The 24,997-nt window shown below is 46.9% G+C and overlaps 2 protein-coding genes and 1 non-coding gene across 41 annotated transcripts in view; 2 read left to right on the top strand and 1 right to left on the bottom strand.

Moving 5' to 3' along the window:
- The first annotated feature begins 2,625 nt into the window (after positions 1 to 2,625).
- On the top strand, positions 2,626 to 10,948 carry ZNF263 (zinc finger protein 263). 2 transcript variants are annotated; one of them, XM_008508953.2, is made up of 7 exons: positions 3,018 to 3,798; positions 3,924 to 4,753; positions 5,615 to 5,795; positions 6,259 to 6,332; positions 6,596 to 6,719; positions 8,272 to 8,388; positions 8,907 to 10,948. In XM_008508953.2, exons 2-7 carry the CDS (start codon positions 4,367 to 4,369, stop codon positions 10,073 to 10,075), a joined length of 2,052 nt encoding a protein of 683 aa, XP_008507175.1. In that variant the 5' UTR covers positions 3,018 to 3,798; positions 3,924 to 4,366; the 3' UTR covers positions 10,076 to 10,948. The 2 variants fall into 2 exon arrangements, with proteins under 2 accessions (XP_008507174.1, XP_008507175.1); XM_008508952.2 differs by having other exon boundaries at positions 2,626 to 4,753.
- A 3,373-nt stretch (positions 10,949 to 14,321) lies between these two features.
- ZNF75A (zinc finger protein 75A) overlaps positions 14,322 to 24,997 on the top strand; it is a 98,211-nt gene continuing 87,535 nt past the window's right edge. For 11 of the 36 annotated variants that reach the window (XR_011524561.1, XR_011524559.1, XR_011524560.1 and 8 more), the window contains exon 1: positions 21,661 to 23,805. Coding sequence is in view for 19 of the 36 variants with exons in the window: in XM_070566927.1 (XP_070423028.1) it covers positions 23,395 to 23,805 (411 nt within the window). In the remaining 17 variants the exon portion in view is untranslated. The other 25 variants (XR_011524567.1, XR_011524569.1, XR_011524566.1 and 22 more) reach the window with 10 other exon arrangements.
- Positions 15,940 to 21,599, bottom strand: LOC103542045 (uncharacterized). 3 transcript variants are annotated; one of them, XR_011524585.1, is made up of 3 exons: positions 21,157 to 21,590; positions 20,932 to 20,999; positions 15,940 to 19,156 (listed from the first exon to the last, which is right to left on the bottom strand). It is a non-coding gene; the product is annotated as an uncharacterized protein (transcript). The 3 variants fall into 3 exon arrangements; XR_011524583.1 differs by having other exon boundaries at positions 20,307 to 20,999; positions 21,157 to 21,552; XR_011524584.1 differs by lacking the exon at positions 20,932 to 20,999 and having other exon boundaries at positions 21,157 to 21,599.

Below are 24,997 nucleotides of genomic sequence, written 5' to 3'. Positions count from 1 at the left end.
GCTTTATTATTAGAGCAGTGGGTAACCATTGGAGGTTCTGTGTGTGTGTGTGTGTGCGTGTGTGCGTGTGTGTAAAGACTTTTATTTTTGTATTTTTGTTGTGGCTGTTTTGTTTTCCCCCCTCAGAATAGTTTCTCAGATGTGGAACTGCTTGATCAAAGAGGAGAACCATTTTAAGATTCTTAAAACACACTGTCAAATTGTTTTCCATAAAATGTAGTGTATTCATAGGGTCTCTCTGTGTGGAGATGTTGGTATCTATAAAAGTCTGAACAAAGGAAGCTTTTGACTTGTGAGGTTCTTCTCCTGAATGAATCCTCTGGTACTCAGTAAGTCTAACAGTGAGGATTTTCCACGTTGGAGTTCTCAGGGTTCTCTCTCCACAGATGGTTATGATGATAGTGCATTGACTTTAACGCAGAAGTAATTGCACTATATTAGTTTTACATTATCTTTTGAATATTTGGATGATAGAATGATCTAAGTTAGGTCTAAAACGTAAAGTAAATGTTCCCAAAATTCTGACTGTATTTAAGCTGAGAAACATTCCGTCCCAAAAGAAAAGACAGAGGTAAAAAATGGATTAATTTCAGTTAAGAGATTTTCAAATACAAATTGGTATCTGAACTGGGTTTTGTTGGTAACCCAGTAAAAAACCATCTTTATATGTTTCTTTTAGCTGAAGTCTAGAAGTGGATTATCTTGAAATTAACCAAAACAACTAACAGTGTTTCCAGCAATCTAAGACAACTAGCAAAATTTTCCCCAGCTCAATTTCCTGCCATGTCCTACCATCTCTTCCCTGACTGAGAGCACTTATAGTTTACAACCTCTTTCTGTGTCCCTTCCTCTCCCTCCTCACCTCTGACAAAATTTACTGGTCTGCATTAAAATGTGGGTTGGTAAATAGTGATTTAAGATCCAAATAGAGGAAACTGTTTAAATATTAACATTACCAAACAATATTAGCAAGTTAGTTTGGTTAATGTTAATCTGAAGGAAAATTTAAATTCCAGAATTTTTTATCAAAATATTGGAAGTGGAGCAAAATGCTTTACTTTACATTTTCATGGAGAAAAGACAATATATTTCAAATTAATAAAAATAAAATGCATTTCAAATGGAATGCCATTTGAAGTCAGTATTTTATTTATGATTGGATTTCAAAGCTAAGAGTGGGATCAAAGAGTAATGTGGTACAAGTAAAACAAACCCTAAGCCTGAGATCACGGGGAAGATACAGTCGAGTAAAATGGGAAGAAATCAGAACCAGCGAGAGTGGCTAGCAGCAAAGGCTTAGGGTGGCAGAAGCCTGGAGGCCAGGATATTCTAAAGTGAGAAGCAGGAAAAGCAGCATTTCAGAATGACAGGAGCTTCTCATTTGTCTACTCCTATGCCAAAGAGCACAGACCTGAAAGCCTTAACACTGAGAATTTCATCAAATATCAGTCTGAAAACCAGGCACAGACAACTGTCCCCCCTGAGTGCAAGGGAACCTATAAGACCTGCGTAAGGACTGAAAGCACCTCTGGAGACAAAATCTAGTACTCAGGAGAACTAAGAGCAGAAGTGGCAGAGGGTCTTTATCTAAGATTCAGATTTGTTTTTCTCTTTAATAGTCAAGGAGCCACCTATAGTTGAGGATAAACAAATATAAGAAAGCAGAATCAACAGTGGTTACAAGAGTGCCTACTTACTTCCCTTAACTTATTTTTCACCAAAACCCCAAAGCCGGGGTTCTTGATCTTTTTGACGGTTTTGAGAACTTGCTGAAAGCCACGGATCCACTTCCTAAAATATACACATACACCTGCAATTTTGCATACACTATCAAAAAGTTTACAAAATCTCCAAATCCATCCATGTGACCCTCTAGAACTGCACTGACCAACATGGCAGCCACTAGGTAGCACTTACCAACAATAGCTGCATTGAAGTGCTCAGTAGCCACCATCATAGTAGGTTCTATTGGACAGTGCTGCTCTAGAATTTCATAGACCCTAGGTTAAGAACTTATGCCTCAGATGAACTCCTACAGATCTCCTGGCCTATAACCCCACTCCCAGTCAAATATCAACTATTTTCTCTGCCTGAATATAGATAGGCCTCAAAGAAATAGAGGAATACTAATGATAATTTTGAATAATTCTGAAAGTCTATCTAGCTTTAAGTACCCATTAATAACCAAAAATCAAAAGGAACTTAGATAGCAAATGATTCATCTTTCTTACTTCCCATCTCAAGGTATGTGTAGTTTTACAAACATTCCCCACATCCTGCAATAATAATCCTAGAGGCTTTTCTACGAGATAGGGTAAGGTAGGGCTTCAGCAATTTGCTCTGGATTAAGAACGGCTAATATTTATTGAGTTCATACTAAGTGCCAGATACCGTTATAAGCATCCTACATATGATAGCTCATTAATCCTCACCCAGTGTTAGAAGGTGGGTATAGCATTATCCTCTCAAAACAGATGAGGGAACTGAGGTTTGGGGCTTAGCGAGATTTAATAATTTGTTGGAGATGACACAGTAAATGCAGAGAAGTGGTTATGAGGTTAGAATCTAGTCTCCTGAAACATGAAAACGGTGTTGGAGGACTCTGAGGTCACATTTCTTAACAAGGTTTTCTGAAATGGACCTGTACCTGCCCGCTGCGCTGCCCGTGCGCTATGAGACCTCTAGACCTGCATTTGCCACAACACCTTGGAGAGCTTTTTCCCGGAGTGGAACGAGAAAAAAACATAATCCTCAGGACTTCTTCCACCCAGTCATCCAAAGTCGACCCTCTCCGTCCCCGCATCACCCTTTACCATCACGGTAGCCTGAACTTCAGGGACAGACTATCTGTGTGACCCTGGGCAAGTGGTGCCGTTATCTGTCATGGGGTGATAATAGCGTCTGCTTGCTACAATTCTGTGTATTGTATATGTAGCCAGCTGCATGTAAGCAGGCGCTCCATAAACGGTTACTGGTTGTCACGATTCACTCCAACGTCGCTTCTATCTCCTGAGCCCACGGGCCTGACCGTCGCTGGAGGGAGTGGAGGAGCTGGGCTGACCTTGGCCGTGGACCCCTGCCTCACAACTGGGCGGCCCTCCCCTCACCGACACAACGCCTTTGACTGCGCCAGCCAGGGAATCGACCCTCTGAGTTTCCCTTCATTCGCTCCTCACGATGAAAGTTCACGGCCGAGCTAGGAGGGAGATGAATAAGGATCCTGCCCCCACCGCGCTAGACAATGAACGGCATATTCCAGGTAAGTTTAAAATCAGGTTTAAAACCGGAAGCCAGTGGCGCGGGCCGGGTCCCGAGCTACCCGCAAGGACATCCGGCCGCCCAAAGCGGGACCCTAGCCTGCCACCAGAACCACGCCACCAGCTTGCGGCTCTCTGCCTCTCTGGCACCTGCCCAGGGCGCAGGCGCACGTGTGGGTCGCGCCACGGACTGCATCTCCCGGCAGGCCCCGCGGCGACGCTGACGAGGGCAGGTGGGTACGCCTCCGCGCCTCCCTGAGGTGCCGAGTGGGTGGCCCAGTGGCTCTTGGCTCACGTGCCGCTCAGGCCGCCGGGGCCAGTGGGGCCCTACCCTGCAGCTCCCGGTAACCGGAGCGGGTGGAGACTGCCTTTAAGTCTGTTATGACCGGGATAGTGATTCTCAGATTTGGCTGTGCGGGAAGAATTTCTCCGGGGAGCTTGTTAATTCAGATTTCCAGGCCCACCCCGACACTCTGACGCAGTGGACCGCGTGGTTCCAGAGTCTGCACTTTGGGAAGCTTTCCGGGGGATTCTAACCCAGGTAACCCGCCGGTCACACCTGGCTTGGAAATCGATTTGGCTACCCGGGTCGCCTCCAGCTGCCTCTGGGCTCTCGGCCCCCTGCTCTCGTCTCCAATTGGCCCCTAGCTCGTCCCGCCCCTGCAGACAAATCTTCCCTTCTGGTTGGTCGGTGGTGAGTCTGTGGCAAGACCTGACCCAATGGGCGCCAAAGTTCTCGGAACGTGATCCGGCAGTTGGCACCATTGGCTGTGGACGCCTAACTCGCGCGCCGAGACTTCCGGTTGGGAGCCGAGCGCCGACTCCTGCGTGAGTCCGTGGCGAGGGGAGACGTGAGGCGCTGGGGTCGTGTCTCGGGGAAGTCCTGGCGGGAGTGGGCTAGGGGGCCAGCGCGGCTGCACCCGGGACCGACTGAGTTCAAGGCGCCGGAGCTGGCTGCGCCCGGTCTGGAGCTGGGCTCCTCGGCCGTGACTTGAAGCCCCAGGCCCCCCCAGCTCCTGCCGACCCCTGCCATCCTTGGGCGGAGCTCGGGGCGCCTTTCTAGCCAGGCGCAGCTGGTTTCGGGGCGAAGGCGCTCCGGAGGCCTGACGATGGCATCGGGCCCGGGCTCCCAGGAGCGGGAAGGGCTCTTGATAGTGAAACTGGAGGAGGACTGCGTCTGGAGTCAGGAGCTGCCCCCGCCAGACCCAGGGCCCAGCCCGGAGGCCTCCCACTTGCGCTTCAGACGGTTCCGCTTCCAGGAGGCCGCTGGGCCCCGGGAAGCTCTCAGCCGGCTCCAGGAGCTTTGCCATGGCTGGCTGCGGCCTGAGATGCGTACCAAGGAGCAGATCCTGGAGTTGCTGGTGTTGGAGCAGTTTCTGACCATCCTGCCCCAGGAGATCCAGAGCAGGGTGCAGGAGCTGCATCCGGAGAGTGGCGAGGAAGCGGTGACCCTTGTGGAGGATATGCAGAGAGAGCTTGAGAGACCGAGGCAACAGGTGGGAGAAAGAGTTTTATCTGCGGTTTGTTTGGCCCCGAGGACTGGGGCATAGCGCTGGCCCAGTTCCCCACACGAATTTACTTGGTTCCTCTGAGTAGAGCCTACATGGACAAGAGGCCTTTTGGTAGTTTAGTCAGAAAAATTCTCCATATTTTCCCCAAGTCGGCAGTGAGCAGTGAAGAGTGCCCTGTTTCCACATGGAGGCAGTGCACCTGCGTTAGTGTGCCCCTCAGCCCCCTGAGTTGTCTCGTAGGATTCAAATCCTCACTCTGCTCCGCACTAGCTTTGTGACTTTGGGCAAATTACTTAATCTCTTTGGGTCTCAGATTTGCCACCGGTAAAATGAGAATGATAAAATACCTTTCTAGAGTTGCTTTGGGGGTTAGCGAGAGCAGCATGTAGTTTTGATCAACTACTGGCTTATCGTTATTACTTAACAGCTGTTATTGTTATATTAGGGTAAGCAGTCTAGTCTCCTCTGCAGAGCTGGGTGGCGGTTAATAGCGGACTTAGAAAAAACAGTTTGGCACTGAGACTCTGAGGGCACTTGCCCCTAGGGCTACTCGTTTAACTTATCCAGTAGTGAGGAATGGAAGCATCCAGAAAAGTTGGGGGAAAGCAAGAGGGAGTGAAGTGTGTTAGAAGAGCTGTGTGGGGGAGGTGTGCACTGGAAGCAGGATCCCCCCACCCCCCAACACATTTTCTGGGATCACTTACTGTAGTGTAAACCATTCTCTCTTGCTGGGTCCAAAGGGATCGCCAGCCGTTCTCTGTTGAAGGCTTGCCCTCAGAATTCTGTAGTAATTTCCCTTCCTATCAGGCCCTGTTGTGATGATGAGTGATGTGGGTTGGTTCCCAGGTCACAAACCGTGGGCGGGGAACAGAAGTGCTTTTGGAGGAGCCTTTGCCTCTGGAAACAGCACGAGAGTCACCGAGCTTCAAGCTGGAGCCAATGGAGACTGAGCGAAGCCCTGGCCCCAGGCTGCAGGAGCTGCTAGGCCCCAGCCCCAAAAGGGACCCCCAGGCTGTAAAGGAGAGGGGTGAGGAACAGTTATCTGGGCAGGTGGGAGGGAGGAGGGGCTTCGGGGTTGCCCCTCATGCCAGCAGGATGGAGCACCTCTGCCAAGGAGAGGGAATTTCTGACCTCAGGGTTCCCAGATGTGGAGTGAAATGTCTAGAAGTGGTGGTTTGGGTTCTTCTGGGGGTGGGAGGGAAGGGGATCTCTTAGTAAGCCCTTTTGTATGCAGAACAGAGACATTTAGAGCTAGATGAATGATTGAGGGCTTGGATGCTGCAAGCCAGCAGGGAAGAGTGCTGGCATTCCTTTACCCTCACCTCTTCTTTCTGGATATCACATTATTATGCCTCTGTTGCCTTCTTTTGTTCAGTGTCTAATCCTCAGAGCAGAGACTGGGTGTTGGGAAATGGATACTGTGTTGTAATAATCATTGGGTTGCCAAGAATTAGGAATGCCATTCTCATCGTGGTTTCTGTCACCTTCAGCATTGGCTGCTTCCTGGCTTTCGCTCTTTCCTCCTGAAGGAAACATGGAAGACAAGGAGATGACTGGGCCCCAGGTGATGTGGAAGTTCCCATTGTCTCCCCTCAGCAGCACCCCACCACCTTGCTCTTGTGGGGGTGGGTCCTTTTGCCACTTGGAGAGGATCCTTTCTCCCTCACCATGAGCATCTCCCTCCTCACCTCAGTTGTCAGCCTGATACCCTTCCCCATGAAATGTGTCCTTGTCTGCCCACCCTCCCTTTTTGCCCCTTTAACCCATGATTTTGCTTGAATTGTTCTTGGTGCCTCAGAGGCTAAAGGAGATCTTATGCTGTTTCAGTTGCCTGAGAGCTTAGAGGACGTGGCTATGTACATCTCCCAGGAGTGGGGGCATCAAGATCCTAGTAAGAGGGCCCTCTCCAGGGACACGGTGCAGGACAGTTATGAGAATGTGGACTCACTGGGTAAGGACTTCTTTTCCAGGGATGAAGACAGCCCTTTCTGACCAAGGTCCTGTCCCTTAGCCACTCACCTCCCTGACATAAGTTCTGAATTTTGCCAGAAGATGTCCCTTTATCTAAAGTCCCCTGCACCAAGATCAGCTAAACATCTGCCAAGTGGCACAGTTGGCACACTTATGGGCCCTAGCTGCCAGAGCTAAAGGCAGGGAGTCTGAGCGTTAATGGACTTCGCAGGGCAAAACAAATCAAATCCAGTGACCCAACATTCTGCATCATGCACACACTCAATATCCCAGGATGCTGTGGGACTCTTTAAGTTCTTGATGCCTTGCAGTTTTGAGATGCTTACTCATCTGACCTCACTTACGTTTTCTATGCTCCATTAATATTTCTAGGCCCTTCCCAAAGCACAAATTTCAGGTGCACTGGCATCAACATTCCAGCTTAGCAGCTATCCCAGCCCTTAAAAATTGAGGATAGGAGGAAGGCCTTCTGGAAATTTGAAAATTATATATATATATTATACATCATATATATATAATAATTAACAGGCTAAATAAATTAAGATGCATGTATGTCTTGAACCATTACACAGATTAAAAATGAAGTCTATGAAATGTAACAAAAAACTAGAAGTTGGTTTTAGGTAGAGAGTATACAGGTATTGTGTAATTCCTCCAACTTTTCTGTATATATGAAAATTCTCAAAAAGTTGGGGGAAGTCTTAAAAACAATGTAAAACAGGACTATGTACATTACAGTTATAGCCACATTGACACTCATGGTAGAAAAGTGTCACACTGGACTTGATTTTAATACCTCAGGTTTATGTAAAGAGAAACACAGCTGTCAGCTCACTTGCACTAATTCCGCAAAGGGGGCATTACTGGATTTGGTTCCCTTCATTAGGACCTTCAAGTTCTCCATCACTGGGCCGTGGCTTGGTGCCCTAAGTTGCACAGGTCTTTCAGTGAGTGCTAAAGAGGAAGCGAAGTTCAGATGATAAGTTCTTGGAACTAAACTGTTTAAAGTCCATGTTTGCTGGAGTTGGAGTGAGATTTTGTTTTTAGCATAACACAGGAATGGTACTTTTGGGTTTTAACCTCAGGGCCCTCTCAGAGCCCCAGATCCTTTTCTGATTATCCATGATGTTGTATTTCTCTTTCTGCAGTTATCCAGTCAAATTTAGTTCTATTTTATATTTATCCGTAAGAGTCAAGGCTTTTTACAACATTAAACTGATTCCTCAAGGAACTGATCACTCTGACCATGTTCATTTGATTGTTGTTTTAATTACAAAAGTGTACATTCTCTTTGTAAAAAACCCCAAGTGCTACAAAAGTGTAAAAAGAAAAAAGCCATATTCTCTCTTTCCTAATTTCTTTCCCTAGAGGTATAACCAGTGAGAACAGTTTAGAGTGTATTCCAAGTAATTGCTGTTAGACTTACTGCACCTTCTATATCTTCCTACTGAGGGCAGGGAACCAGGCTATCTTTGTTTTCCCTGCCTGGTAGAGGAAAGTGCTGACAAATTTATTTTTTTCATTATGTACAGAGTCTCAGGTTCCCAGTCAGGAGGCCCTGAGCACCCAGGTGGAACAAGCAGGAAAGCCATGGTATCCCAGTGTTCAGACTTGCAAGGAAGGCCTGAGCCCCAGAAGCCCAGCTCCAGGTAAGGAATGAAGATGAGCAACCTGTCCAGCTAGCCTCCCACTGTTGGGAGTAAGGCATTTGAGAGTATGGGTGTAGGGCTAGCCCATCACTGCTGCCAGGAGGTAGTTGCTTTCTGTGTAGCCATTGCCCAGTTTCATCCCAGTGAGGCAGGCAAGGCACTCAGAATGCAAAATGTAAGGAGGCATTCACTCCTGGGCTCACTGGCCCACCCTAGTCCCAGCCCTGCTCCATCCCATCCATTTATGAAGGGCAGAAGCCAGAGGCTCAGTTGGAGAGGGAGGTGGGGGCCCCTACAGGGAATTTAAGACAAGTCTTGAGCTCTGATTCCTGAGTGATGGTGCCACCTCTTATCCGGATGCCTCTCTAGAGTGCTTTACCTATATGGGAAAAATGGGAAACTGAGGTAGAACCAGTCCTTCTGGACTTCTGACCTATAGGGAGTAGCAGACATGTCAGATTTTTTTTTTTCTCCTGTATAGAAATAATGTGGGGGTTTGGTTTCTCTTCCTCTAACAGGGGAAGAGAAATTTGAGAACCGGGAAGAAAGTGCTCAGTCTGTTTCCTCTGAGAGTCTCCACCCTCAGGTGCTGCTGCCTGGACAGGCCAGAGGAGACGTACCCTGGAGTCCTGAGCAGGGAAGGCTTCAGGACAGGGCAGAAGGGCCTTGGGAGCCTCCCCCAGAGGATCAGATGGAGCAGTCCTTACTGGGGACCATAAGTTGCAGAGAACTGGGGCGACCAAAGGAACTGCAGCCGAAGAAACTCCATTTATGTCCATTGTGTGGCAAAAATTTCTCTAATAACTCAAACCTAATTAGGCACCAGAGAATACATGCAGCAGAAAGGCTGTGTATGGGTGTGGAGTGTGGTGAAATCTTTGGTGGGACCCCACACTTTTTATCGCTACACAGAGCACGCTTGGGAGAGGAGGCCCATAAGTGCCTTGAATGTGGAAAGAGCTTCAGTCAGAATACCCATCTGACCCGCCATCAGCGCACCCACACGGGTGAGAAGCCCTATCAATGTAACATATGTGGAAAAAGCTTCTCTTGCAACTCCAACCTGCACAGGCACCAGAGAACGCACACAGGTGAAAAGCCCTACAAGTGCTCCGAGTGTGGGGAGATTTTTGCTCACAGTTCTAACCTCCTTAGGCACCAGAGAATTCACACAGGAGAGAGACCCTATAAGTGTGCTGAGTGTGGAAAAAGTTTCTCTCGAAGTTCACACCTGGTCATACATGAAAGAACTCATGAGAAAGAGAGGCTTTACCCCTTCTCTGAGTGTGGGGAAGCAATGAGTGATAGCACCCTCTTTCTTACAAATCATGGAACCCACAAGGCAGAGAAGAAACTCTTTGAATGTTTGACTTGTGGGAAAAGCTTCCGGCAGGGCATGCATCTCACCAGACATCAGAGAACACACACAGGAGAGAAACCATATAAATGTACCCTTTGTGGGGAAAACTTTTCTCATAGATCCAACTTAATCAGGCACCAGAGAATTCACACGGGAGAGAAACCCTATACGTGTCATGAGTGCGGAGACAGTTTCTCTCACAGCTCAAATCGGATTCGTCATCTGAGAACCCACACGGGAGAGAGACCCTATAAATGTTCTGAATGTGGAGAAAGCTTTTCTCGGAGTTCACGCCTTATGAGTCACCAGAGAACTCACACTGGATAGAAACAACTGGATTTCTTTTTCGCCCAGATAAGGTGGCATATTTAGAGGGTCCTGTTGTTAAGAGCTGGTATTCCTTGTTCAACTGACCAAATGATCTGTTTTTAAGGTAATTAGTATAAAGAGGAACTGGGGGGAGGTTCACTTTGAGGGAGGTACAGAGGCAGCACAAGAATAGCATAAAACTAAAAAGGAATTTTGCCTGAACTACTGAAGATGGCAAGTCTTTGAGGTGATCCGCTCAGGGCAGAATTCTCTGGTCCACCCTTTCCCAGGGAGCATCTACTCCTGCAGTATATTTAGCCAAGTTGTGATTTCAGTGCCTTATTGTGTCCAGGGTCTATCCGAACAACTTTGGGAATCCATGTGACTTTCTATCACTGCTTCCTCACTTGGGACACACAGCAGGAGCATTTGGGCTTCTGAAGCCCTGAGACCAAAGAAGAGGGGCCAAGTCTCTTGGGAAACCAGCTGGAGGCAAGGAAGGACTGGTGGTGAGTTGCAGTTCTCAGCAAAGCCCTGGCTGGGAAGCCATGAGCAATCCAGGGCAGCCACCACAGCACCCCTCAATGGCCTGACAGGAAGGCCCTTTGGCAGGCCATGCATGTAAATGTCACCTCAGACAAAAAGGAATCAGACCTAAAGGAAATAGCAAGGTGGGATTTGCAGGTTAGCCCAGGAATTGGCAGAGGAAACCGAAATCTGAATTAGTTTACCTTTTGCAGAGATCGAGACTTCCCCCACCTCTGTCAGAGAAAGACAAACAGAGCTCTGGAGTCTTCAGTGGGTTCCATAGGAGACTTGGAAATTAAGGATCATGCCTTTCCCTGTTGAAATCTGTTGGAATGGTAATAAATATCTTTAGAAGACATGAAAGTCTGTGACTCTTCATTGAGGGCCTTTGTCTTGGCCTCCAGTCTTGATATGTCCCCTGTCTGCTTTGGTTAGAGGACTTGCTTTCTCCTTGTGGTCTTACAGTTGGTTGGGAAGGTTCTGAGAAAGGTGGCAGCAGACAGGGTAGGTGTCCGGTGAAGAAGGATGTGGCCCTGGCCTGCTCCAGGCTTGGACTGCTGTTTGGTAACAAAAAGTCAAATCCAGTGGCCGCTTGGGGTGATGTTATCATAAGGGTCTCCCAGAAGGTTTTTTTCCTTCTGTAGTGTACAACAGTAAAAAAAAGTCTGATTCTTTGTTCAGAATGTTTACTTTCTTGCAAAGTAGCAGAAGAAGATCTAGCTCTTCAAAGATAGAATATTTTGGTCTTGCAAATGACTCCCAGGAAAGATGGTCCTGATATAACAGATATAGCCCATTAATGGAGGGAAGTTATAAGAGAGAGCAAAATTATTAGGGGAAAACATTATGTTTTAGAATAGGGAATCAGGAATAGGAATTCTAGGAGAGTGTATGTATGGGAAAGAGGTGGGATACCAGGAAGTATTCCAGGAGTAGGAAATTTGGATGCCAGGAAAACATCTCAGGATTTGGCCCTGGAGGAAAACATCTAACTAGTTGTTCTTTGGGAGAAAAAGATGAAACGTTCCATTAGCAACTGGCTATCAAATACAGCAATTTTAAGTGAAGCAAACAACCCTGCATGCCCTGCCCGTTATCAGTGTTGTCTCAGCCCTGCCTCAGTTTAGTATGAGTTTTTCCTTGGTTTTCTGAGCCAATTTTTTAAAAATCTTACTGTTTCTCATTTATCTTCCTTTCTCTTATCCAGAAGGGGGCATGGTAGTGTGGGGGTTGAGGGGCGGGGGAAGTGAGTGAGGATTTGAGAGAGATTAATGTAGGATCAACAGTGGTAGGAGCAGGGCAGGGCTGATGTGGCTACCATTGCCATGAAATGGGTGGATGGTGTAAAGTTGATGTTACTAAGCACTCTCTCTGGTTTGGCAACTTATGAGGATTGTAAATCTCATGAGAGTGGAAAGCACCCCTCCCTGTCCCCCCACTCCCCCAATAAACCATCCATGCAGATCTTAAGATGTCCAACTGGTGTTGCTCCTACTTACAGCATCACAGCTTAAGGCTCGAGCAACAAGGATTCCCAGGTATTCACTCCTGTCACTAAAAAGGCTTTCTGTCCAGTCTTCAGTCCAGCTCCCCTTCTAGCAAACTTCACATGCAGAGCTGTTCCTGGCCTTGTTTTAAGAGATGATGTCACAAAATATTGTATGTAAAACACTTAGCACAGTCGCTGCCACAGAGAAAGTACTCATTTATATGTGCCAGCTATGGGCAGATAATACTGGCAAGATTGCCTTATTTCTAAGCACCTGGCACTGAGATCACTGTACGACCATGCAGGCAGAAATTTCGTGGAGCAGTCAACTATTGACAGGCAAGATTGATGACTTCTTCCCTTGTAGCCCTATTTCAAAAAGCACATCAGAGGCCCTTACTGCAGGCTCCTGTGAGGTCATTGCAAGGGATGCCCAAGTATATGCTTTTTACATTCATACTTATTTTACACACATACACTTTTTACATTCATATGTTAACCTGCTAGTCCACTTGAAAAAGAAACCAGAACAGACTCCAGCTGGCTTTTATGTCAATGGGAGACTGACGCTGGGGGCAATAAAGACCCCTGCCCCCTCAGTCCAAATGGGTACAAAGGAGACCTGGGAGATATGGACATACTGAGCAATAGCCACACATCCTTAAAGCAAAAGTAGCACATGAGACCAGCAGAATAGCTCCTGGTGGAGAATCAGTACCACATTTAAGCAATGTGGAAAAGCCTAGCAAAGGCAGCAGGCTAGCCATCAGTGAGGACAAAGCTTGTAATGCCAGAGATGGGAATATGTGTGAAACCAGGCAGTACATTGTGGGTTTTTTTTTCCAGAAATCACTTTAAGAATTTTTACTGCAGTAATGAAAGAACTTACAGGTCTCAATACCATAGTCTGAAATTTGAGCTTTTGGACTCTGCACGCTTTTAGGAAGAGTTTACTGTTGCTTACTGTTGCTGTTACTGATAATACTGGTGCAGTATTATCCTTACATTATCAACTGATACAATTTTGGAAAGTGCAAAGTCACACCACTGCTTTAAGTCTTGTAATTTTTGTAAATGTTTCACAAACATTTGAAACAAGTCATGTTTAAAAAGGCCTTAAGCTGTGTCATAGGAAACCAACCAGCAAATTTGTTAGCACTAGGAGACTAAATTCTTTGGGTATCAGAGCTCAAGAATAGCAAGATGAATTAAAGCAAAAGTGCATTTATTAGAAGCATTTTCTTTTGGCCTTCAATCGAGCTTGTAAGCACTTCTGATTAAAAATTGACTTCCATTCTTGAAAGAGAGACTGATAATTCCTTCTGACCATATAATTTTTACTAAGAGGGGCTGAGTCTTGCCTTGCTGTTACGCAGTTAGGAGGCAGCGGGAATGGTCTAGGTACATTCGACAACGACAAAATTGTTGATGAAAAATGGCTCAGACTACAGAAACATTGTGACAAATCTTCCAGTTAAAGTCCTCAATTCATCACTGGGACACCTTGAATGTCCCAGAAGCTTCAATCAGAAATGAAACTGGTGACTCATCAGGATGCAAACCTGCTCCAGGGAGATAGTAAGATTTTCCCAGGCAGAAAGGGTGGGGCAAGAAAATAGTAAGACATTTCTTTCCGAGATCCTAGGGTATGTTTTTGGACATAATGAGGAATTGAGTTTGCCTCTCCAACCCTACTTGCCCTCAAGGCAGGAAGACGTTCTAGAACCTGGGTGTGGTTCCCCACTCTGAAGATGAAGCTGCCCTTGAGGGGATTCCGCACTCTCCTAGGAGAAGGTCCAGTTTAAGTTTAGGACTCCTGCCTCAGCCACCGGAACAAGAGTGAGGTGCCTGGGTTTCTCGGAGGAGCTCTAGTCCTCGGGAATTATATCCAGAACCAAAGACGTCAGTCCTTTCTCAGGCAGAACAAACGAATCCGTGGCTTCCGCAGCTTAGCCTTCCGCCGACAGCATGCACGAGGCACCAAGCCCTAAAACCGCCCGCCTGCCCCACCCGGCTGGTCCCAACGAAGACGGCTCTCGAGGCGGCCCCAGGACGGGCAAAGGTTGTGACAAAAGCGCTCAGCAGCCGGTCCCGACCAACCTTCCCTCACCCTCGGCGCAGGGCCTTGGACCCGCCTCTCCTACTGCCCGCCCCGCCCCAGCCGGTCTTGTCGGCCGGCGGGCGCTCTGCCGCTGCGCCCTCCCCTCGGGCCCGCCCCCCAACCCGCGGCCCCTCCCCATCCCGGCCGCTCTGGCCCGCCGGCGGGCGCTCTATGGTCGCCCCGGGCCGCACTCTCCCCTCAGGTCCCGCCCTTAGGGCTGGGTGGGGCCGCAGCGCTGCAGGGCTCCCGTCTCCCTCCACCTGAATGAATATGGGCCGCACGACCGCACACTCCAAACTTCGTCTGTCAGGTGCGCCTGCGCCAATCCGGGGCCGATAATGGGTCTGAGCTCCGGGCCAGCTCTCACGGTCCATCAGGAGGCGAGCACACAGCGGGTGGGGGTGGGCCCGGGGAAAGGGGCGTCTTAGGGGCCCGCAAGCGTGGCCCTCGGCCGGCCCACCCGGGACAGGCGGGCTGCCCTCAGTGAGGGCGGCAATGGGAAGCACACGAAGGGTCTTTAGCAAGGAAGGCACCTCCTCATTTTTGAGTTCGCTCGCGCTGGCTACAGGGTGGGGAAAGCATGGGGAGAGGACATGAAAAGAGGGCAGGAAGACTAAAGAGACAGGTGCTGGGGGTGATAGCAGTCTGCACCAGGACACAAGCGGTGAAGAGGGAGGAGAAAGAGGTGAGACATTCAGGCGGTAGAGCCAACAGGACTTTACGTGGGACGAGACCGGTCTAAAATCTTAGGATGACCCGCCCCCGGCAAGGGCACTGAAAATCTGGCCGTCTTTCCTGCTTTCCTCTGCCAGCTGCCCCTACAGCAACCATCCAGGGAACTTGCAGCTTCCGAAGGACATGCATGCACTCACACTGAACAGCCTATACTCACGCTCCCCTTTGCCCCGACTGCCCTCCCTCTTTCCCCATTAAACTTTAAAGCCCAGGTCAAAAGTCACACTCGATCCTGACATTTCCCCTCCTATCCAAGCCCTCTCCATACTCAGCTCTTATACGTCCAACGGTTGTTTTGTTTCTATTCGTTTTCTTTGTAATTCAGGTCCAAATGTTCAACACTATGCTCCATGCCTAGCATGGAACGGCAACGTGAAGTTTCCAGAATCGATGACTACTTTTGAAAGGAATGTGACGGCCAATCACTTATTCTGGGAATTTATTGCCAGTCGGGGGGTGTGGGGGGAGGATATTTGATGCAATGACTGAAATTAAAAGGAACTAGAGAGCTGTCCAATATGCTCATCTGCCATCTCCCTCAACTTCTTCCACAATCCATTCTACCCCAGGCTTGAAAGATGTCTCAGCAAATGCTCATTATTAATACCAAAGCCTAAAGTATATTAAGACAATAAAAAATTGTAGTTACAATGTAATCTATTTTTAAAATATATCAAAGTCTTAGGTGAGACTATCATTGGTCGATAGAATTTGGATGCTTTTTCTTTTTCATGTATAGTCTATAAGCAGCATGTTACTTTCACATTAAGAGGGAAAAAACACTCAATAAGTGGACAGATTTAGGAAAGCAGAGCATGTCATACCATTAAATTGAAAACCGAATCTATCCTTTTCTTAAAGGTAACTAGAACTAGTCAGCATATAGCTTCTTTGTTATATGCTATGAATACATTGATGGAGTTTAATGCTTTTGCCACATCCATTCCACCTTAAAATAATCTGGGGCAATAATTCCTCATTATCCAGATCCTTGTCTAAAACAGAAAAAAATATAGATTAATGAATATATTTATACATATAAACAAATTTATTTTCAAATTGTGTATTTTATAAACAATATATAAACAGGCAATTGATATGCAAAATGAGTTCCATTGATTAAAAACAATGACAATTCACAACAGGTCTACATCATATATTATCATGTAACAGCAGAAATCTTTAAACAACAAAAAAAAATTTAAACAAAATCTAATTACTAGAACCAGAAGCTGAAGGCATATTGAAGGAATCCTTAATAATATGAGACCTAGGTTTCAAAAAACTACCAATTCTAGAATGGATTCTACTCTGGAACTGTTTCTTGATGACTTCTTGTTGCATCTCTTTCAGTGTGAAATGGAACCTTTGAAATTCAGGTGTGGCATCAACAAAATCAAGAAGGTAGTCTAAACTCTCTCTTATGGCAGATAACTTAAATTCAGCAATCTGCTCTTCACTTTCTCCTTTTTGAACAACTTCCTTTGTAATCACACCTTTTGTTTTGGGGGTACTACCCTTTTCTTCATCATCCCCATTTAACCACACCCTATCATCATCCAAGTTGGTTTCCAACTCCCCACATTTCTCAACAATTTCTCTATAATCCCCATGTTCTAAGCCTTGAAGATCATATTCAGGTTGCTTTTTGTAAAGAAGATTTTCCCATGCATTTGCTATGGTTATTTGTTTTACTTCATCCCAACTCTTTGCCCAGTTAAAAACTGCACTTTTTATGTTGTAGAATTTAATCTTGGAAACTCCTTTTTCTCCTTTATCTTGCTCATCATCACTTTCTTCAAAAATCACAAGACTCTCTTCAAGTTGCTTCCACCTATAAAGTCGTTTGCAGCTCAAGATCACACCTTGATTCATTGGTTGAATCAAGGTTGAAGTGTTGTGGGGAAAGAAAATGCATTTTATTCGACCATCTTCACTGGTTAGTGATTCAGTAGAAGGGTGAACTGGGGAATTGTCCAGAAGTAACAAGGCCCTGACATCCTCTTCATGGAATCTTAGAACATTAAGTTGAAAATCCCTGACCTCAGGAACAAAGTTTTGAAAGAACCATTCGGAAAACAATTCTCTGGTGAACCAAACATCCTTACTAGATTTATATATCACAGGTAATGTACTTGTGTCCTTTTTCACACTTTTGGGCAGCTTTGATTTTCCAATAATGATTGACTTTAACTTATGAGTTCCATCTGCATTTGCACATAAAAGAGCAGACAACCTTTCTTTGTTTATTTTCCTCCCGGGCAGGCAGATATCTTTTCTGCTTGCCTGAGTGTTTTCTGGCATTGACTTCCAAAAGAGGTCAGTCTCATCCCCACTGTATAGCTGAGCTAGAAGCAGTCTCTCCTCTTTGATAAGCATGGACAGTTTTTGTCGAAATGGCTCAACGTTTTCTGAAGCTGAACTTAGGACTTGTTCCTCACATACTTTTCGGTTCCCAATTGCGTGCCTATTTCGAAATCTAAAAAGCCATCCAGTGCTAGCTTTGAAGTCTGTTCGCCCAAAACACTGTGCGAATCTCTCTGCAGCAGCCTGAAGCTCCACGCCTCTAACAGAGACACCAGCTGAGCGTTTCTGTTGGTACCACATGTAGACTGCATCATCCACATCTCCATATTTGGCTCCTGTTGTCCTCTTTCTCTTCTCAGCCCCTACTAATGGCATGTCCTGCTTTAGTACAAAGTCCAAAATCAATTTCTTATTCTTTTTAATGTCATAAAATGTTGATTTACTGATTCCAAATTCATCCATTACGCTTTTAAGAGACCGTCCAGCTTCAATCCTACTTAGAACCTTCATTTTCTCCTCCAAATTCAATGTTGTATATTTCCCTCTCTTATTCATACTGAATTTGGTTTCAAACGACCAACAGGAGGAAAAAAAGGGAAAGCCTTACTGAATTAGAAAAAAACTCTAAAAACAAAAGACCCCCAAAACACTAGCTCAAAGCCCCAGAAGGCACAGGGATTTGTACTGAAGGGCAATGGACTAAAAGGGAGAAGGGCTCATGATTGAAGTGCTAGTCTAGAGGTAAAGGTCTTTTGAACTCAGAAAGCTGCCACTGCCAAAGTCCTGCTGTTGCTCCTGTAAGACACAGATGACCAGTTTTCAGAATCCCCTGCTCCTCCTCCTCTGCCTTGACAAACATAGCAGCACCAGTTGGGAATAACAGGAATACCTGCATACTCTCCCTAACTCAACCAAGAAAAGACACAAGAGGAAGAGAGAAGGCAAGATGTGACCATAAGAACAGACGCAGGTGAGATAAGTTTCAATAAAAAGTGGTGCTTGAGAGGAAATATGAAAGCCTCAAAGGCAAGAACAGAGTAATCTTGTGTAGCCGAGATGCAGTGTGGCTTCTCCCCTTCAAAAACGACCTGATTTTAGCTCACTGCCAGAAAAGAAAATGGTGCTCATATTGCTCTGTACGTAGTGTTCACTGGGCAGCAGTCCATCCGCCTGGATACAGACTCCAATCTACCTTGACAGTGGGATATCTGGAGAGCGGAATTTGGAAACAGGTGTATACTATCTTTAGGTGAAGAAGAAAGTTAGCAGGTTCTGTTCTCCATATGAATGAAATCCAACTTTTATTGTATTCAATATAGCATTCTTAAAGATTGAGCTTTAAATTGATTGTTCCTTATATTTACCAAGCTAATTTGAAGGATGTAATTTATTTGTTAGTAGTACTTTTCCACTCTCAGATCATTCTTGTGTAATCTGGTGTATTCTCAAGTGTTATTTTTGATTGAAACTGTTCCATATTTGAGATATTATCAAGTTTCAGAATCATGGCAATTCTTAGAGATGAGTTCAAAAGTTTACAAACATTTTACCCTAGGTAAGAAATTTTAAAAAGATCTGTCTTTTCATTTGTTTTTGTAAATTTACATTAGGGTGTTAAATAACATATGTTTTATATTTGAGACTTTATTCGATTTCTCTTCAGTGTAGATTTTGCTTAATTTGAACAAAGACTCAATCTTGCCACTGCTTGAAGAAATTTAAAAGGTTTCTGATCAATTGTTTCTCATAAATACTTCTGTTGACAAACTTTTCTGTAGCTCTGTGCCCTCAAATATTCCTTTTAGGTCCTCCTGGTGCTGCTCAATGCCATTCCATGTCCTTAGAAATGTCCTATTCTAGATTAATTTCATGGTTCTCATTCCAGATACACAACTTCATGGGAAGTAACAAAAACTGCCACTTTTATCCATTCTACGTGCTATGAAGAAAGAAAAGTATGTCAGAGAAATGAGGAAAATGATTAGTATTTCAGTTATTTTCCTCTTTTTTACAGCAGAGCCTGACTGACTTTCATTCATTACTCAACTACATAGAATTCTCACAACCCTCTCATCTAGGAACCCAGAAGAGTCCAGACCCTTAGTTTACCTCTAACAATTGTTGCAAGAAATGCCAACTGATTTCTGGAGACTAAGAGGATCATGAAAGAATCGATAGTTAAAATGGTGCAGAGGCAATGACAGACTAAGATCAAGAAACTTTCTAAAAGAGGCAGCAAAAACTAAGGCAATTACTAAGTGATAACTTTATAAATGGAAAAAGAAAAAGAATTTGTTAGCCAGTAGCAGCACCATTAGCTCCAACCAGTCACCCAGCAAAAACATTCAGCCTGCTAGGGCAGTTGTGTGGGCTCTCATCTTTTGCTTTCATTCCTTCTCAGCTGTACATTGATGCTTTCTCACCCAGTGCACAAGCAGGGGAAGGTGAAATCAAAATGAAAGACTCAGGGGATGTTTGTGGGCTCCCCAGCAAGGGTAGGGAACTATGGCACCAAACTTCAAGCAATGGATGTCATCAGTGGCTCTCATTCATTATTCAACATTTGTGTTTTGCTTTCTCTTCTTCCTTTCATAGGGTCTCTTCCCACATTTTTCTCCCCTAACATTTTTTCTCCCCTAACATTTGTCCCCTAAACATTTTTCTTCCCTAAACAACTCCCTACCCATGTTTTGAATTAGGCCTGCCAATGACATCCAAGGACACTGCTGGCAGAACTTCATTGATTCAGTGTAATACATTCCAATTATATGCTCAGCCTTGGGCCAGATGATGAGGATCTTAATGCTAAGAGCATTACTGTCCACTGTTTCTGACAGACTGGAGACAAGACTTGCTTTTGAAGAAACTAAGTTCCAACCTGACTGAGATTCTAGGGAAATGAACCTGCTTTTAAACATATTCAAGTGACTTAGGCAGATGCTCCTTATTGCCTTTGTTTAATCCTTTCCTTTCACTCAAAAAGGATCAAGATCTAGACTTCAGAGGAGCGTAACACCCGTCTATCTAACAGCAAAAACAGTATAATGGCCTGGGAACGGTCTCCCATTTCATTCCCACCTTAAACTTACCTCCAGATGAACGGACCTGGAAAGAAGCTCCCTCCAAAACCCTCAAACGATGCTCCAAGATTTACTTTATTCAATGCAGTCTCTTCAGTCCCATTCAAAACGCTCCATCAGAGGTCCACGTGAACTTATTTTCTAACTTTCACTCTTTTTCCGAATGTGTAGCCCAATTACATTAGAAAAACCTACTACAGATTTTCGCACTCTCTCATCTGTCCAGCTTTCAAGGCTTTGCTCTTTGCTCTTACCTTTTCCTCTGCCGGGAATATGGCCCCAGTCCCTGCTCTGGGCAAGTGTCTCAAGGTCTTCTATAATTTTCCCCAACCAAAAGTCAACTTGCATTCCCTTGGAATTTCCGCAGCATTCAGCTCACATCTGACCTTGTCCCACCTCGTGTTACTGGTATTGGTCACATTGCCTCAGTTCTTTTGCCAGATTGCCTCACTCAAAGACACTGTCCTATCGACTCTGTAACTCTAGCTACACGTAGCCGACTTAGTAAAGAATCACTTGACGGGTATAGGCTGACACTACAAAAACATCCCTAATTAGGAGAGCACCGACAACCCGAAATACTCCGATTCTTGTAAATGCGATTCAGTAAATATTTATAGAATGCCTATCTTACCCAGGTATCTGCCAGACACTGCAGGCGATACGAGATGAAAAGAAGGTTCCCACCGTCCGGGGGGCATGCTGCAGTGGAAAAAGCAGAAGAAAGGACAACAGGGGACCTAAATGCCTGCCTAGGAGCCGCCACTGGGAAATCAGGTGACCTTGAGCAAGTCACTTCTTAGCTCACTTTCTGTCAAGGAGAACTATCAATGGAACCTATTTCATAGGTTAAACCTACCTCACAAGAAAAAACAGAATCGTTGTGAGGGACGCGCGGCCCAGTGAGAGGCACAAACCCCTCAGGGGCCGCTGAGCCTGACGGGGACAAAAAGGCCTCTCACTGCCGGAGATTGCCGAGCCCCGGGGCGACAGCTCGGGTACTGCCGGCTGGGCCGCTGGAAGGCCGAGAGCACATCGCGCGCACCTGCGGCGACACGCCCCGGGCCAGGCTCCCTCCCGGCTACCAGGCGCCGTCGGCCGCCTGAAGCGACGCAGGAACAACACGGACGCGAGACGGCGACACCCACACGCCGAGCCGCGCGCTGGGCCGTCTAGGCCTCGGTGGCCCTACAGACTCGGTGGCTTTAACTCTTTCCTGCCGCCAGGGCTAAACCGGGACAGTAAGCCGCTCTCTAAGGCGAGGCCTTCAACCGCGCACTCGCAGACGCAGGCAGGCTGCACAGAGCCCCGCCCCGAATGTGCGTCACTTCCGCTTCCGGCTGGGGCGCGGGAGGGGGCGGGTACCGGTGAACTGGGGTTCGGGAAGCGGTCGTGGTGGAGCCAGGCTTGCGTCTCCGAGCCCTGGGTTTCGCTCGCCGGGCCGCGCGCGCCTCGCCGGCCCCGCCTGGGAGTGGTGCGGGGCGGAGAGCGGCGCTCCTCAGGGCGGCGCCGGAAGGGCGGCGACTTGCAGTGGAGCCCGGGGCCGAGGGAGCGGCGTCCACGAAGCCGAGCTGTCTGAGGTAACAAGAAGCGGCTTCCCCCTCGGCGTCGGCCCCGGAGACCCTGAGAGTCGCCGCCGCTGCAGGGCGGAAGGGGCGAGGCAGCCATTTTCCGCGGGCGGCGGCGTGTCCGGGCCGGGCTGCCTCCCCGGTGAGGTTCCGGCGGGACTGCCCGGGGCGAGGCCCACCCGCGGGCTCCGGCGGCCCCTCTCTCTGCCCTCTGCGCCCACAGCGCCCAGCGCCGCGGCTGGAGCCGCTCGGCCACCGCGCGCTCGCACCGGGCTCCCGGGCGCCCGTCGGCCGTCCGCAGGCGGGGGCGGGGCGGGCCGTCTCGGCCGCTTTCCCGCCTCCGCTGCGTTTCCGTGGCTGGCTGCTGTTACCGCGGGAGAACGGGGCAGGTCAGCCTCGCAGAGGCCGCCTTCTGCTGATGCAAAAGCATAGCAGGTGTCCCCGTGCCGCCTGAGGCCGCGTGGGCGACAAGGAGCCGGCCGTTTGCGACTGCCTTGGCGTCCTGCGCAGATTTCGTTGCCGCTTCTGCTGGATCACCTCAGGACTTTCGAGGGAGGCTCTCGTCAGCCTCGCTGAGAGGTCTGAATGACCGTTGAAGAAATGTAAAGTCAGCGGAAGGGTCACCGTATCCTCACCCGCTCCCGTTCTCTGCTGTTTTGAGCCTCAACATTTAGATGAACGTTTTGTGAACAAGGCCAGGGGTAAGGTTTCTAGGTCAAGCGAAGAGAAACATAAACATACAGGTGTCAATCTTCTGCATAGTGCCCCTTATACGCCTGGGAAAGAAGTGCCAGAGAAGAATGTCGGGCATCTGGTTACGTAATTGGGGATGCTTTCTGAGCAGAGTAAGGCTATTTTTTCCCTGATTACTTTCCTTCTCCTCTGATGTCATTGTCAGCTCTCCTGCCAGTATTATACAATGGAAGGGCGACTCAAATGTTCCACAGAGTGGAGCCTTCATCTTCACAAGAGGATGAAGGGTCATAGAAGTTGTACTCCCTTACTGAAGACACAAGACTAGGATGACATGTTAAAATATTAGAGAAAGGCAGAATGTTCTCCTAATCTGCCCTTCACGTGGGTAAGATGGGATAGGAAGCACATCAATTAAATCTTTGGATAATCCCGAAACTCTCTGCAGCCAGTGGGTACCAATTTTCTCACCACCAGCCTTTCCTAAATTACTATTATTTTTGTAAAGGCATAGTCATCAGTTGGCATTTGTCTTCAATAAGCTGTGCTGTGTTTCAATTGAATGATAGAAAGAAAAGAGGGAAACTAAGGGCCTGGCAGTTGATTTTTAAAGGAAGGCAACACAGGACCTTTTCTGTTCATTTTTCTCTCATAATATCGTAGCAAGTGGTAAAGTTCATGTGGCTTTCTTATTAACATACACTTTTTTCCTGCCCTCATTGCCTTAGGAAGAAGATCCGTTTATTGATTTTGTTCCAGACCAGACTGGACCTAAGTTGTCAAAGGTGGTGCTCGTGGGGTGCCCAACACAGGAACAAAACTGTTCTTAGAACAGAATGATGACAGTAGATCTAAAGGTGGCTGAGTATTTGAACCCTCAGATCAGGGCTCTGTGGGAGACCAAGGGATCTGTGACAGAGAGCTCCAGTCAGAGTAAGAAATATACCTCACAAATGGACAGTCTCAGTCCCGAGATCTCTCGCCAGCACTTCCGGAACTTCCATTATGATGAGGCAGCTGGACCCCACGAGGCTGTGAGTCAGCTTCAGGAATTATGCTCTCAGTGGCTGAGGCCAGAGATCCACTCAAAAGAGAAGATCTTGGAACTGTTGGTGCTAGAGCAATTCCTGACCATTCTGCCCAGGGACATCCAGACCGGAGTAAAGAAGCACCATCTCCAGGGCATTGAGGAGGCTGTGGCCCTCGTAGAACACTTGCAGAAGGAATCTGGTCAAACGAGAAATGGGGTGAGAAGAAAGATTCCTGATGCATATAGTAAATTAGGATGAAGGTGGTGTATTGGGGGCATGGGGGCAGTTAATCGAGAAATTAATTAGGCCACTGTTCTCTTGTTCCTTTAGGACAACTAAGGCAGGGCCTAAAACCACAGACCCATAGCAATAGTTAGTCCACAGGTTTTGGAGATCCTGGCAGAGACTTTTCCTGGCCTTAGAGAAAAAGTTGCTTTTTACCTTTTTGGAGCCAGGGTGAATTGAGGGTAATAATCCTAGTCTGGTTTAGTGAAGGAGACAGGTCTTAAGTTCTTAGAAACAAGTAAAAGGCAATAAGGAGTTGGAAAGGAAGAGGCAGTTCTAAAAAAGGGAGAATACTTAGAGACCAAAGGAAAGCAAAGAGAAAGGAGAGGAGAAACCAAACAGCTAGGGGAAGACAGAAGAGGAAGAGAAAAAGTTGAAAGCAAAAAGGAAAACAAAGATTTGAAAATCAAACAGTGTAGCTAAGAGAAGAAAGACTGGGAGAGAGAGTGTCCTCCATACGATAGACAGGAGCCTCCACTGCCCTCCCTTACTGGTTGGCCTTGGCTCTGCCAGTGAGAGGGAATTCAGGATGTGCTCTTCAGCAAGGGGCAGCACACCAACTGGCTTCAGGCCTGTCGTGAAGAATGCAGGGCAGGCATATGTTTGGTGTCAAAATCATTTGGAGGTAGGTTTGAGCCAGACTCTTTCCTCCTCCTTTTTTCTCCATTTCGTCCCCATTCTCTGAAAACCTTCCCTAGCCATGGGGAAAATCTGGTTGACAGGCTAACTTTGTTATTCAGTTCCTTAATCTTTTGAGAAAACTACAACAGAGAAAGCCACTGAGGTCAGGCATGTAAGTCAAGAGAGAAAGCCTGTCAAGGCACCCTGAGAACAGGTGGCCTGTGTAACCCTGCTAGTGGACTAAGCTGGGGTGTGTATGCAGAGGGGTGGGGGCCGCGGTGTTGGAGAGTTGGCACTAGCCACACGTTTTTTTCGTTTTATCCTACTTTTCCCAGATTTTTGGGATAGTTCTTTTTGGAAAATTTGTGGCCCAATATCTCTGTAAGTCTTCTTGTCATTTCCATTAGTGTCTCATACTTCTCTCAATCTGCACTCCCAAATTTTTTACTCCCTCTTCCACCAACCCCAAAAGTAAGTTGTATGGTAACATGGATGGGGATTA

This window comes from Equus przewalskii, chromosome 12 (genome assembly GCF_037783145.1).
Source record: "Equus przewalskii isolate Varuska chromosome 12, EquPr2, whole genome shotgun sequence".
In the NCBI taxonomy this organism is placed as follows: domain Eukaryota; kingdom Metazoa; phylum Chordata; class Mammalia; order Perissodactyla; family Equidae; genus Equus; species Equus przewalskii.
The sequence above is the reverse complement of the archived record's forward strand: the minus strand, read 5'-3'. Positions and strand labels throughout refer to the sequence as shown.